We start from the raw sequence: 13181 nt of genomic DNA, 5'->3' as shown, positions 1-13181 counted from the left end.
TGCTCCTCATTAGACTGTTATGTTTAAACTTCTTCAGATCTTGAAATTCTTATTTGCCACCTCCCTCCTAATGTATTGCTCTTTGTATGCATATGCAAGTACATGTGCACAGTGCTGTTTTCACAAGATAAGGATTGGAATTCAGGAAATGAAGCCTGTGATTAACATACATCATTATAAGACATTCAGGATTGTTACATTTGAAGGAATTACTAGCAGCACATCAATTCATAGGGCTTAAGAGAAAGGTGAATACCCAGCAGTGTGATGCTTCACATATGCCACTTACAGTAAGAAATTCATTGGGTTTGCATTTTAATGTGAGATTACCCCATTTTTTTTACTTCCTGAAACTCAACTCATACCATAACATATATTCAGGATTGCAACATTTAGAACAGTAGGGACATATTAATTTTCATGTTTGTCTCTCTTTTCTACATCCTGATTAAATCTGATTCATTTATCCATACTAGGATTGGGGTGGGGCTTCCATCTTAATATGACATTACTCCATTCTCATACCAGGATTGAACTCAGTCTTCAACTCAATTTGTAGTTGGAATTTCACGTATTCTTGAACCTACAGTGCAGTTTCCAAAACAAAACAAAACATGTTCAAGAGAATGCACATATTTGGTTTTCTGGTTTTTGTTGTTTTTGATTATGGTTATATTCAAGTAGTATCACTGCAATATCCATATAATGTAATGAGGGCATATGCTTTAGTGTATGATGGGACATTTTGCATTTGTAAACAGTCAGGAGAAAGGAATGCCTGGTTGGATAATGGGTAGATGTGTGTGGGAGCAGTGCCAAGGTCAGTCTCTGAGAAATGAATGGCAGGGCTCTGAGAAAAGAGGGATTTGAGCAGACAAAAGTGAATGCGTGAATGTTTTGAGAAATGGGCAAATGGGAGGAAAGCCCATAAAACATTGGGAAGATGTATTGTTTTCTATATGCTTGCAATGGGAGGTTATGGTAGCTTTGTCTGCAGAAGTCAAGCTGTTATCCTCGTTTTGGTTTCTGAAAAAAAGGTTTTCCTGTTGTCACATGGAAGACTGGTTTACTGAACCAAAGGAAGTTGGACAGTACCTGACAGGATGCTGAAACATTCTCAGCCCAACCAACCACCCAAAATCTGAGCCCAATTTTGTCACTGTAACTTGAATGTTATATTATATTGTAAATTGCCAGTTTTCCAGAATGTAGCTGTATTTTTAATTTTTTTTCCCCCACAGGTAGCAATAGCATATAAATTTGCATCACTGATACAACCATGTCAGTGAAAAGTGTGGAATTTTCAAAGTGTGCTGTCATGAAGTTCCTGTTTCTTCAGAAGAAAATTCCAAAGGAAATCCATGAGTGTATGATGCAAACATTGAATGACAAGTCCCTGTCATACTCAACTGTGAAGAAGTGGTGTGCCAACCTTCAGGGTGAAGAATTTGAGACCAAAGATGCAGCAAGGTCTGGGAGGCCTTCAACAGTGACAACACCTGAAATTAGTATGTAAAGAGATCTTGTAGTACCCCAGATGCATCTGAGGAAGTAAATTTAAGTCTATGAAAGCTCATGCTGCCAACCTCTTTCTTTCAGTTGGTATCAAGGGTGCTACAAGATCTCTCTACATACTGATTCCACAGACTAACAGGGCTATATCTTTGAATTCTAATACCTCAAATTGTTGAGCATGTTCATGACCTGATTTTGACAGATCAGTGAATCTCATCTAAAATAATTGCTGAGATATTAAAGATATCCAAGTAATGCATTGTATTTATAATTCACGACCAACTGGCTAGGCAAAAGCTATCTGAATGCTGACCAGAAACACAATTGACTGGATACCTCCAAGTTGATTTTGCAGCATTTTTATCAATCTAATAATATTTTTGGAATGAATCATTGCTGTTGATGACATATGATACACCACTGTGATCTGGAGACTGGACAACAGTCCTTGCAGTGGTGGTACTCAGTTTTTCCATTGCCATTTTGAAGAATCTGGGATTTGACCATCCACCCTACTAAGCAGATCTTGCTCCATCTGACTATTTCCTGTTTTCAAATCTTAAAAAGACTTTGAAAGAAATGATATTTTTGAATGATTCTGAGATGATAGCAGCAGCAGAGCAGTGTTTCAGTGACAAGATATCAGAAATTTGTTTTTAAAAAGTTAAAGAAATTTGAAGAGATATGCCAAGTCCATCAAACTTTGGGGTGGATATATAGAATACCATGTAAGTTTGATGGCTACAGGTCACTCACTTTTTCGTTGGGCCAAGAACTTTTCAGCACTCTCACATAGTATTAGATGTCAGCATGGAACCTTTACAGTAAAGCAGCCACATACATTTTCCTTTTGACTCTTCCCTCTTTTCGTTTGGCACAGCAGGAGCAAAATAGTTTTAGGCATTTTTTCGGTTAAGAATGGGTTAGAAAAATATGTCTTTGAGATTGAAAGTTTATGTTGCAGAAGTCAAACCTGGCCGAATTGAGAAGCACGTCTTTTTATCATTTGTGAGGAAGGAAAAAGTGCCTTCAGGAAAAAGGTTTATCACTTTGTAAAACCAAACATCATGCTCCATTTTCCACCTGAAGCATGGGATATTATAAATACTTTACAGGTATAAACCTCTATGTGCTGCCTAGGTGAGGAAGGAGATTTGCTGTGCTGCTGCTGTGCTAGATGTGTCACTGCTCTGAAAAACAGCCAGTGGTCGGAAAGTGTAAGATCTGCATGCAGAAAGTCACAGGGTTAGTCCCTGAAATGGTAATAATCCGGTGTGAAACCCTGAGAGGCTTCTGCCAGTCCGTGTTGACATGTACAGAGTAAGAACTCAGAAGGAGGAAATTTGGTGATGGAGAAACAGTTAGAAAGAACATGTTGCACAAAAAGGGAATGCTCCACATAAAGCAGGCAGTCTCCAGAACATTCCTAGGAAACAGGAAACTGGGAAAGCTGTGGTTTTCCTTGTATTCTACTGACATTTTCCCCACTGAACAGCATGAAGCAGTGCCTCTCATACAGGGGATATTCTGCCCCCAAATGCAGCAAGTCTCTCTGTTGACAGAGGCCAGAAACCCTGTTACAACTGTGGACAAACTGACATGAGCATGAAGCATGGTGCAAAACAAATAGTCTGTGCAGACTCTTACTGCAGTCCCCAAGGGGAAAGGCCTGAATATGATCACAGTAATAACAAAATGGAGTTGCCAGGTGGGAAGATGAGTCCCACTCACCCAACTATTTTCCTATTGTAGCAGCCCCATTGATTTTGTCATCCCACTGCTGCCACCAAATTGTCAAGAGCACTTTCACTATTTATATTGTGGCAGCCCAAAGGAGTTTTGCTATTCCCTCCTTGCCACCAATTTCTCACAGACCCTTTTTAAAATCTCTCTAGACTTTGTTTTAAACTGTTTTATATTAGTAGTGTGGATATTTACTCAAACTGGAGACAAGCTTTCACTAAAACAATAACAAAACCTTATTTAGCAGATGTTTCAAACAATAGTCATGTGTAAATAAGACATTTGTTACTTCATGTGTTTGTGTTGCTTGTTTCATTTGGGAGTTTTACTTTCTTAGTTTCAACTTTGTTACAATGACAGTTCCTTTTACACCACTCTCCTCAGATAATAAGAGTTGCTGTTATCAAGGTCCCTCACACAGTCCTTTTAGTGGCTTACTTTTCTTGAACCTAATTAATAAACTATCGGTAGCATACCATGTCCTAAGAATTCACAGTCAAAACCTGAGACTTAGGGATAGCAGCTGGTAAGGTCAGAAGGGTTGAGGCCTGATGTTGTCATTATTATGAATCAAGTCCAATCAACACAAGTTAAAGGATGGAGGAGAAAAGAAGTCATCTCTGGAGAATCTACAACAGCTTGTTTGAAGTAGTCTGCAGGAATGGGAGCAGCGGAACGTAGCTTTTATTTAACATTTCAGGGTGCTGCTATCCCTCAGAGATCTTTTGCCTTCCCCTGAGGCCCAAAGAGACTCTAAGCCCTAAGAATCACGAGAGCTGGCTGGGCAATCAGATTTGTGAAATGCTGACCGAGCAAGACCTCCATACCACAAACACCCACTCTGTGTACAGCTCCAGAGCAGGGCCAGCCTTATCTTGAAGGCTAGATGAGGTAGTAATCGCACATCAAGGTGTGAGAAATAGTAAATTGTATCACCTACCCTCATTAGAAGGTCCTTCTTCTGGTGCAGGATTCTCTCCTTCCTTTTTGACCTCTATAGTGTCTCATTTGGGTGCTGTGATGGCTGTTTTGCCTTGCTTTCTCCTACTGACTTGCCTTCATGACTTCTTTTTGCCATGCCCACCTGTCCAGTCATGAGTAAGGGGTAGGAGGTTGAAGCATATTTCATAAATGACTCAATCAGGTTGTAACATTTCTTCAGAGCAAAGAGGAGGAGGAAATGATAGTGGGATTGCACATGAAGCTGGCAGCAATTGACAGAATAGGCAAGATATAGCTGAAAGCTTTGGGGCACCCATTCAGCACATCATGGGTGCCCCAAAGTATGCAGCCATATCTTGCCTATTGAGATGGGAGAATATTCAGTTCAACCTTTATTATTAATATGGTGAATATCCAATTAACGTATTATAAGGCTAACAATGGCGGGATACAGACCGCCCAAAAAGGGTGGTCTCCCGCCACCCTGGTTTGCTCCATGAGGGAGCTGTGGCGGACAAACCGCGTGGCTCCATCACGGAGCAAAAAGAACCCACAAAAAGCAGGTTCTTCTTGTGGTGCCTTTGTGATGCTGCAGGGAGCCAATGGCGCACTTGCGGCATCACAAAGGTGCTGGGATGTGCGGATGCTACACATCTGTCATGTCAAAATGGCGACGCCTGTATGTACAGAGCACTGCCATTTTGACGCCCTTGTCACGTGCGAGGGGCGAGTTGCATCTGGAAGCGCCGCCCTCACATGTAACAATGCCGCCCCATAGGGCCCGTCTGTACAGCGCCACAATCATTCATATTTTTGCTGTCTTTAAAATCCAACTTCTAATCTTAAGGAAAGTAAACCCATTGAATCAATCATATTTACATACATGTTGGCTTACCATTTGTTTGGTTGACTCGATTTATTATATGTCTGATTACAAATTGCACTGAGGCCTAAGCTTTCTAATTTCCTTCTGGTTGGAAACTACTTGATATTTCTCAAAACTGACTATATATATATATAATAGTGGTAGATACTAGGATGTAATCCATTGGCCTCTCATTAATATTAATCTTAGAGAGGGAAAGCTGAATTTTATGAGCAGTTGTAGCATATGCTTGCAAGCTGTCCTGATGGAATAGTAAAAATTAAAAATGTATGAAGCAGCCTTCTGGATATCATGTATTTCTTGTATATATCAAAGTTATATCAAGGTTTCCTCAGGTTCAGTAAAAAGAAAGGAACGTTCTGTGAGGCCAGAAGTGTGCAGCATTTAGAGTGAGCCACACTTGCAGGGTTTTGACATAGAATTGGTATAATTACCTCTTTGGATGGAGATTTTCAGAATGCTCCAGACACTGTTGATGTTGGCTGGGGAATTCTATGACCTGTAGTCCAAACTACAGGCAACTGTTTCCATGCTTTGGGTCTTGCTTGAGGTGAATACTTATGAATGCTTCATTGTGATTTCGGGGGGGGGGGGGTTAATACAATGCTAGGGTTTTCTAGTCCTTATCCCACTGAGTCCCAGCCTTGGAGAAAGCTGGTATATAAATAAAGTGATGGATGGGTGCATGGATGGAACTGTGAGATTTTCCACTTGGGCAACCCCACCAGTGCCACCAGCTGTGAAGGTTTCTCTCAGGCCATCAAACCACTATGGTCAAATGTCAGTTTCTACTCATTAATCCAGCAAATGTGAAAACTTCCACAGTGCTCACTGAAATTGCCTAGAGTGAGGACTTTACCTGATCTCACCTCCATTACAGTGTAAAGACTTTCTCCTGCCCCCCTGTGTGACACCAGCTGTGGAGCCCATCTAAAGGCCTTCAAGATGCCTATCAGGATTTATGCAACTTGTACTCAGTGCTGCCACCACAGACACCTTGTCTGAATTCCATCTCTCAAACAGATAGAATTTCTGGAGTCTAAAAGTGTATAAAAACAAACACACAAACCACAATTCTTTATTTACAGAAGATTTCACAACAGTAGCTGTGATAGTCTCTTGCAGAACAAAAAAGGGAGGGAGGGAGGGGAAGAACTAACTAAAGACTTTAAGACTTACTGCTTTATCACACTAGGGGGCAAACAGGATTTAAACAAGAGTTAAACGAGAGTTAAACAGGAAATGCCTGATGTTTATCACACAACATTTCCTGTTTAACTCTCATTTAACTCTTGTTTAAATCCTGTTTGCCCCCTAGTGTGATAAAGCAGTTACAGGAGTTAAACAAAGCAAGGCAAAATAATTATTTATTACATTTAAAACACCACACACACTCTCACACACTTCTCTCAAGCTTACTCAGGCCAAGCCCCCAACCAAAATACTGCTCTTCCACTCCAACTTTAGTCTTACTCAAAAACTTTGTCTAACTGTATTTCACCAATTCTCATTCACCAGCCTTATGCAAATCTCAACATTTCATCAACCAGCATTCATTCCAACATTCCATTCTCTCCTCCCTCCCAACAGCAACTTACCTTTTATCCTAATATTCAATCAATAAATCAAACACCATTTTCAAATAGAAATCCATAACAGCACGCACATGCACACTTGTTTATGTTTACACTCTCAATCAAAGCACTATTCATGTAGCCAGCTCACACACTTCAAATGAGAAAAATTACTCTACCAACAAGAGATTAGGCTTACTCCTGCCCCATCCCATGTTGTCCACACAAAATTCTGCATGGAGGGCCCCTTTGTATGCATGAAAGCTCCAGACAGTTGGGAACTCATTGCCAAACCTTAGATTATTTATCACATGTAGAAATGGTGTGAATTCATGAATGAAAACCAACAAATGATAAAAAAAAATCAGCCAATATCTGATATCTTAAATATCTCTAAATATATTAACTATCTTACATATCTCTATAGCATGGAGAGGCTGCTCTTTGGAATCCCTGAGAACCTCTGAATCATTTAAAAAAAATCATCATCATCATCTCCCACTTCCACTCCTTATGTTTGTTTGTTTTGTAAAACCCACGGGGTGAGCATGGGCAAACTACCTTCTCTCAGTCTCAGAGCATTACAATGGCAAACCCCTTTTGAAGCAACTTGCCAAGAAAACTCTATAATAGAGTCACCTTAGGGTCACTATAAATCAGAAATTACTTGGAGCTGAACAACAACAACAATAACAACAACAGACTCCAGTGGGAAGTTTTACAATTGCAAAAAGGCCACCACAAAAATGACTGGAAGTGACCAAACCACCGCAGAAAATGGCAACTGCAACAGTGTGGCACGGCTCATGTGTCCATGGCCTTCAAATCCACAGCACTCTAGATTGATCACTAGAATGATCACTAATCACCTGCTACAGTGAAATGGCATGAATCAGTATAGACCACTGTCAAACTCTGCTCCTTCTGATGCTTTTGATTTCAGCTCCCCAAATTCCTGACTGCTAGGGCTTCTGGGAGGTGTAGACAATTCTAAGCTAAATGTACCAACAGCTTAGCAGAAAATGGCTTCCTATCTTTTGATTAAAAGAATGAGCCATGAAGGTGCCTATCTTCCATGCATCCTCTTAATCATTTTTGTTTTTCATATTCACTTTCCTTTTATCACTCATGTTTCTATATATAACTACAGTTTATCTTATTTTAGTGACATTTCCCCAATATATTGAATTTAAATGGATAATTTAGAATTAAAATAAGGCTAATAAATGATCTAAGCCTATATAAAGATGAGAGAATCTGCTGTGGGTAAGGTTAATTTTATTGTCATCTTTTAGCCATTTCATTCCCATAATGAACATAAGGCACATTCATATATATATATATATATATATATATATATATATATATATATGGTCAAGGTTAGGTTTTAAGCTGCTGCACATATGCACAAATGTTTCCAGGATTGCAATAAAGCAAAACATGTGGAGAAAGCCACCAATACACATGCTATAGAGTGCACCTGTGTTATACACGGGCGTTCTTTATGCAGCTTTCAGCATACACTGAAAGCCGCGCAGGGAGGAAGGGGCGGCACATCCCATAAGGACGAATGGGGCGCGCTTCTTGTTTGGTCAAATCGTGCCAAGTAAATTCAATGTCATTTATATCTCATTCTTAATTAAGAAAACCTAGGTGGGATACAGACCGCCAGAAAGAGGCGGCCGGGAGCCGCCTCTCTTTCCCACATAACCGCACCGCAGCAACCAAATTGCATGGCGCAGCTACGCAGAAAGAAAAGGAGCGCTAAAAAGTGGCTCCTTTTAGCGCCACTGCAAACTGCCTGTGGCGGTGTGAGCACGTCGCTGCCACACGCGCCCATCTCGATGGCATGCAGCAGTGACGTCACAGCTGTGCATGCCGTGTATATGGCCCCACACAGTTGTGACATCCTGGTGACATCCTAGGGTTGTGGGGCATCTGGAAACGGCACCTCAAGGCAACCCTACCCATCGCCAGGATGTGCTAAAGGGCCTGTTTGTACAGGGCCCTAGTTACTTTCTTTTAGGATCCAAAGTCAGTCTTTTCCCCATTACTAAGTCTCCTTATGTTTTTCCATAGAGAAATAAAAGAAGACTTTTTCTTTATGTTTTCAATGCAGCAGTGTAAATCTTCTTGTTATCAGCTCTATGAAGTTGTTTGATTGTCTCATTCAAGCAATCTCAAAAGCAACAACATGAATGCAAACCAGTAGCCCAAGGCCATAAATAACTCCATTTTCTGGCACAAATAAATTAACATAACCATTGTCCTTGGTAATGTTCAAAGACGTCTCATCACACAGCATTTTTTCATGGAGATCTAAATCGCTTACAGCTTTCTCCTTCCTCCTCCCCTCTTTTCTTTTATCTTTTTCTTGTAAATTTTACTGAGTAAGAAATATGTCATATCAACATCTTAGAAAATGTTTTTTTAAAAATCTAATTATAAAACGCTTCATGGGGTAGCAATTGTTGGTGTGTGTCTTCAAGTTGTTTCTTACTTATGGCGACTCTAATATGAACTATCACAGGATTTTCTTGGCAAGATTTGTTGAGAGGGGTTTGCCTTTGCCTTCCTCTAAGGTTGACTTGCCCAAGGTCACCCGGTAGGTTTCCGTGGCTGAGCAGGTTCAAATCCTGGTCTCCAGAGTTGTAGTCCATGCTCGTTCTATATGGGGTAGCAATACTATGTATATTTTCTTGGCCCTCACCCTCTAACCGTCACCTTCATCCCTAAGGCCCCTATAAGAGGGAAGACTTAATTTGATTAAATGTAAAATGCACAAACGTCCAATGTAGACTGAAGCATTTCACTTTTTTGCTACTCAGCCTAATTTACAGCAGTCTGGCACAACATGTGACTCCAGATGTTGAACACAGCCCATAAGCAGCCAATTATGCATTGTAGCAATTCCAACTAAGCAGACAAAATATAAGGTTTATGGAGCCCTTGGCATACTACAGTGGGTGCCTGGTGACCTGTGTTTGGTGGATGAATCATGGATTGTTAAAAAAAAAAACAATTGCTATATGGATTGTAATTAACAACTAAATCTTACAACCACAATTTTTTCCATCTGAAGTTACTTTTTTTAATTGCAAAGTTGTAATGACAATAAAGTTGCAATTGTTCCATGTACCAGTTTGTAAACAGATTTCTGATTTTCCAACTACACTTCCTCTTTCCCTGTCTTCATGTCACCTCCTCCAGAGAAGATCCTGTTCTGACAGTAGTGTTTGTTTCCTTGGTGGTCAGACGCTAAACATTTTAAGCTTTGTGGTGGCAAGCTAATCAGGATCTGGGTTTGTGGTGACAGGGATGTTGGCTTTCTAACCAACTTATTCCATTTATGCTGACAAACAGGGATTTAAGTCCCTAAAGCTCCTGGAACTAAAAATGTAGCTGAAATTTTTTGGGACATATGGTGGAACATTGTGGGCAAAGTGTAGCTTATAGCTGTCAGGACAGTTTTTGTCTTCTCAGGGCCCCCTAGGAATCAGTTTTTGTCCCAAAGTATCCCCAGATAACTTCTAGTGGGGCGTGAGGAGCATATCTGATATATGTTGGGACCTCTGGGCCCAAAATAGGAAGATACTAGAAAATGACTTCTGGTCACTTCTGTTGACTAAACAAAGCATCAAGGGGCCAAAACATAGCAAACATATCATAGAAAAATGTTCCCCTGCATGCCCCAGATAGCATTTGGGCAATTAAAGTGAAAACATTTTTTTATTTTTATTTTTTTTGCAGATGGAGGTCTCCAGAAAGGCTAATTTGACCCCTAGTCTACCACAATTGTCTGCCACTACGGTTTAAGATGTTTTATTGCATTACAGTGCAATTGTTGTTCATCTTTTTTTCTTCTTTTTTGATAATTTCATGAACTTGCTGTTCCACACCAGTCTTGGGACCATGCTCCTAGATCACTTGGGTATAGTTGCTGACATAAATCTTAGGATGAAACATTTGAACATGTTCTGATTTCCTTACATAAACTGAAACCAGTAGGATGGAACTGGTGTAGTGCTTAAGAAGTCATACTGTATTTTAGAACATAAGAATCAGATTTTTTTAAACTGCAAATGTTCACTTTGGATGGAACTAGGGGTGGGTGAAACTGCAGTTGTTGGTTTCAATTAATTCACTGTCCCAACTACAATTTAACCTTAGCCTACATTCATGTCCATTTTTGATGCAGCAAAAGTTGTCCAGATATATATCATAAAAGATTGACATGTGTGTGTATGTCCTGCTGTACACACTTTTGTTAGAGGCAGTTATCTTACACATATAAACCACTTAGGGAGTGCTAGTTCACTGATAAGTGTTATAGAAATGTACCTCCTACTGCTATTGCTATTAGTGTAATACATTTTTGTGAGTGTTTTATCCTAATGCATGGATTTTTGTGGATATGTTTCTAAAGTGAACATTAGCTTCTGAAAAGTACAGGTTGTGTACAAATTTGTACCAAATAATCAGGCAAAATTAGTTTTCCCCACAGCCTTAATTACAACTATTGCAGTCAGTTACATTTTTTTCAGGAAAAACTGTATCTTTCTACCAAGGGAACTTGGGCAAAGTTTATATTTTTGCAAATGGGTTATATTGATGTTGCTACTTGCTAGCAATTACAGGAGCACAGCCCAGGTATTAGAATGAGGGGCATTATGTTGAATTCCCGTGAAGTGTGTGCCCCCCCCTCCTTTTATCAAAGTGTAGAATTCGTGAGCAAACACAGATTAGGTCAGAATTTTCCTATTCATGATTTTATTTCTTTGGGAGCAAATACATCTCATCTCAGAACCACATTAGGAGAAAATTTATGTGAAAACCTTAGTTTAAAAGAGGGAGCATAGTTCAGTAAAAGGTTCAGTAATTATGCTTCAATCTCACCCCAACAACCCATGTTATACTGATTTTTGCAGTGACTCGGTCTTGACATGCAGGTCAACTGTTGTCATGACTAGCTTGTCTCTTATCATTTTTATTATTACTTTTGTGAAAGAAGAAACATTGGCAATCTTTGTACAATTATTGAGTTTGTATGACTATGTTTGTACAAGTATTTAAAAACAATATTAAAAGTAAAGCTGGCACCATTATTTATCTCAGCATAATTTTATTGCTCAAATACCATTGATAAAGGAAACCATGCAAGAAATATTGTCTTTTCATAATTCACTTACAGGTTTATTCCTGTGAGTTGCTTTTATAAATTGCTGCAGCAGAGTTTTATATGAACTGTGCTATTCTTTAAAGTACTGCCATGCATGTTTGCATTTAAGATTTTCTCAAGTGCCAGGTTACAAGGGAAAACACACAGTCCCTCAAACAATATTAAGTATTCTAAAAGTATTAATATCATTGTAGTACTTCAGTGCTTGCCAAATTTCTCTCCCCGCCACCCCCCAACTGCTTTTTTCCAAGATTTAAAAAAATGTTTACTTCTCTCTTGGGCTGAAATTCTGGGCACATTTAGCTGAACTCAGTGGGTCTTGCTTCTGAGTAGAACTGTTCCTTCAATATTTAACTTTCACTGTGTCTGAAAAAATTACAAAAATGAAGCCTTCACAAATATGAAATGTTGCTTTTGTTGTGCCTATCTATTAGGGAGCAAACAGGAAACACTTTGTAAATGGAACAAGAAGTAATAAGTCAAGATCTTTTTGTACTAGCTTGGGAATTAACATTTATGAAATGTTAATAAGTTTAAACATGCAAATATTACAGTGCTGATTCCAATATAGCCAAGTCTGAATTCTGGACAACATGGACAGAGGAAAGTAGGGCACTGAAACTGAGGCAGTTGTTTTGGGACTTAGAATTTGTTGTTGTTGTGTGCCTTCAGGTCACTTCAATTTATGGATACTCTAAGATGAATCTCTCACAGTTTTCCTGGCAAGATTTGTTCATAGGGTGTTTGCCTTTGCCTGGTCTGAGGTTTGGTGAGCATGAGTTGCCCAAGGTTATGTGGTTGGTTTCCATGGCCAAACATTCAAACTCTGCTTTCCAGGGTCCTAATCTAGCTCTCTAGTCCACTATACCATCCTGACTCTAAAAACCCTCACAACATGTGATATATGAACATAAGAAATAGAAAAAACATGGTTTTTGTAGGTGTTTTGGGCTATGTGGCCATGATCTAGAAGAGTTTATTCCTGATGTTTCTTCACCTGCATCTGTGGCTGCCATCTTCAGAGAATGCAGGTGAAACATCAGGAATAAATTCTTCTAGAACATGGCCTCATAGCCTGAAAAACTTACAACATTATGGATGCTGGCCATGAAAGCCTTCAACTTCACACAGTAAAAACATGGATAACATCAAAATTAACAATTAAAACAAAGCAGAACCATAGTCACAACAACACTGCAGAAAGTGTAGTTGAAGTTGTAGCTGAAGGCACAACTTCTTTGGAGCTTCACTAGGTAACCATTAACTGGTTTCCTGATTGGTTTTCAGATCAAAGATGGATATAGGATCAGTGGTTTAAGCAGGAAATGTCCTTGATGCAGTA

The 13181-nt window shown here is 39.5% G+C and overlaps 1 protein-coding gene across 1 annotated transcript in view; it reads left to right on the top strand.

Moving 5' to 3' along the window:
• The window catches only part of STS (steroid sulfatase), a 211094-nt gene extending 209821 nt beyond the window's left edge, over nucleotides 1–1273 (top strand). The window contains exon 10 of the mRNA XM_042457724.1: nucleotides 1242–1273. Within this exon, the coding sequence (XP_042313658.1) occupies nucleotides 1242–1258 (17 nt within the window). The 3' untranslated portion in view covers nucleotides 1259–1273. The remainder of the gene's footprint in view (nucleotides 1–1241) is intronic.
• Nucleotides 1274–13181: the final 11908 nt, after the last annotated feature.

The sequence above is a fragment of the Sceloporus undulatus genome, chromosome 3, assembly GCF_019175285.1.
Source record: "Sceloporus undulatus isolate JIND9_A2432 ecotype Alabama chromosome 3, SceUnd_v1.1, whole genome shotgun sequence".
NCBI classification, from domain to species: domain Eukaryota; kingdom Metazoa; phylum Chordata; class Lepidosauria; order Squamata; family Phrynosomatidae; genus Sceloporus; species Sceloporus undulatus.
This window is presented reverse-complemented; position numbering and strand designations above follow the sequence as displayed.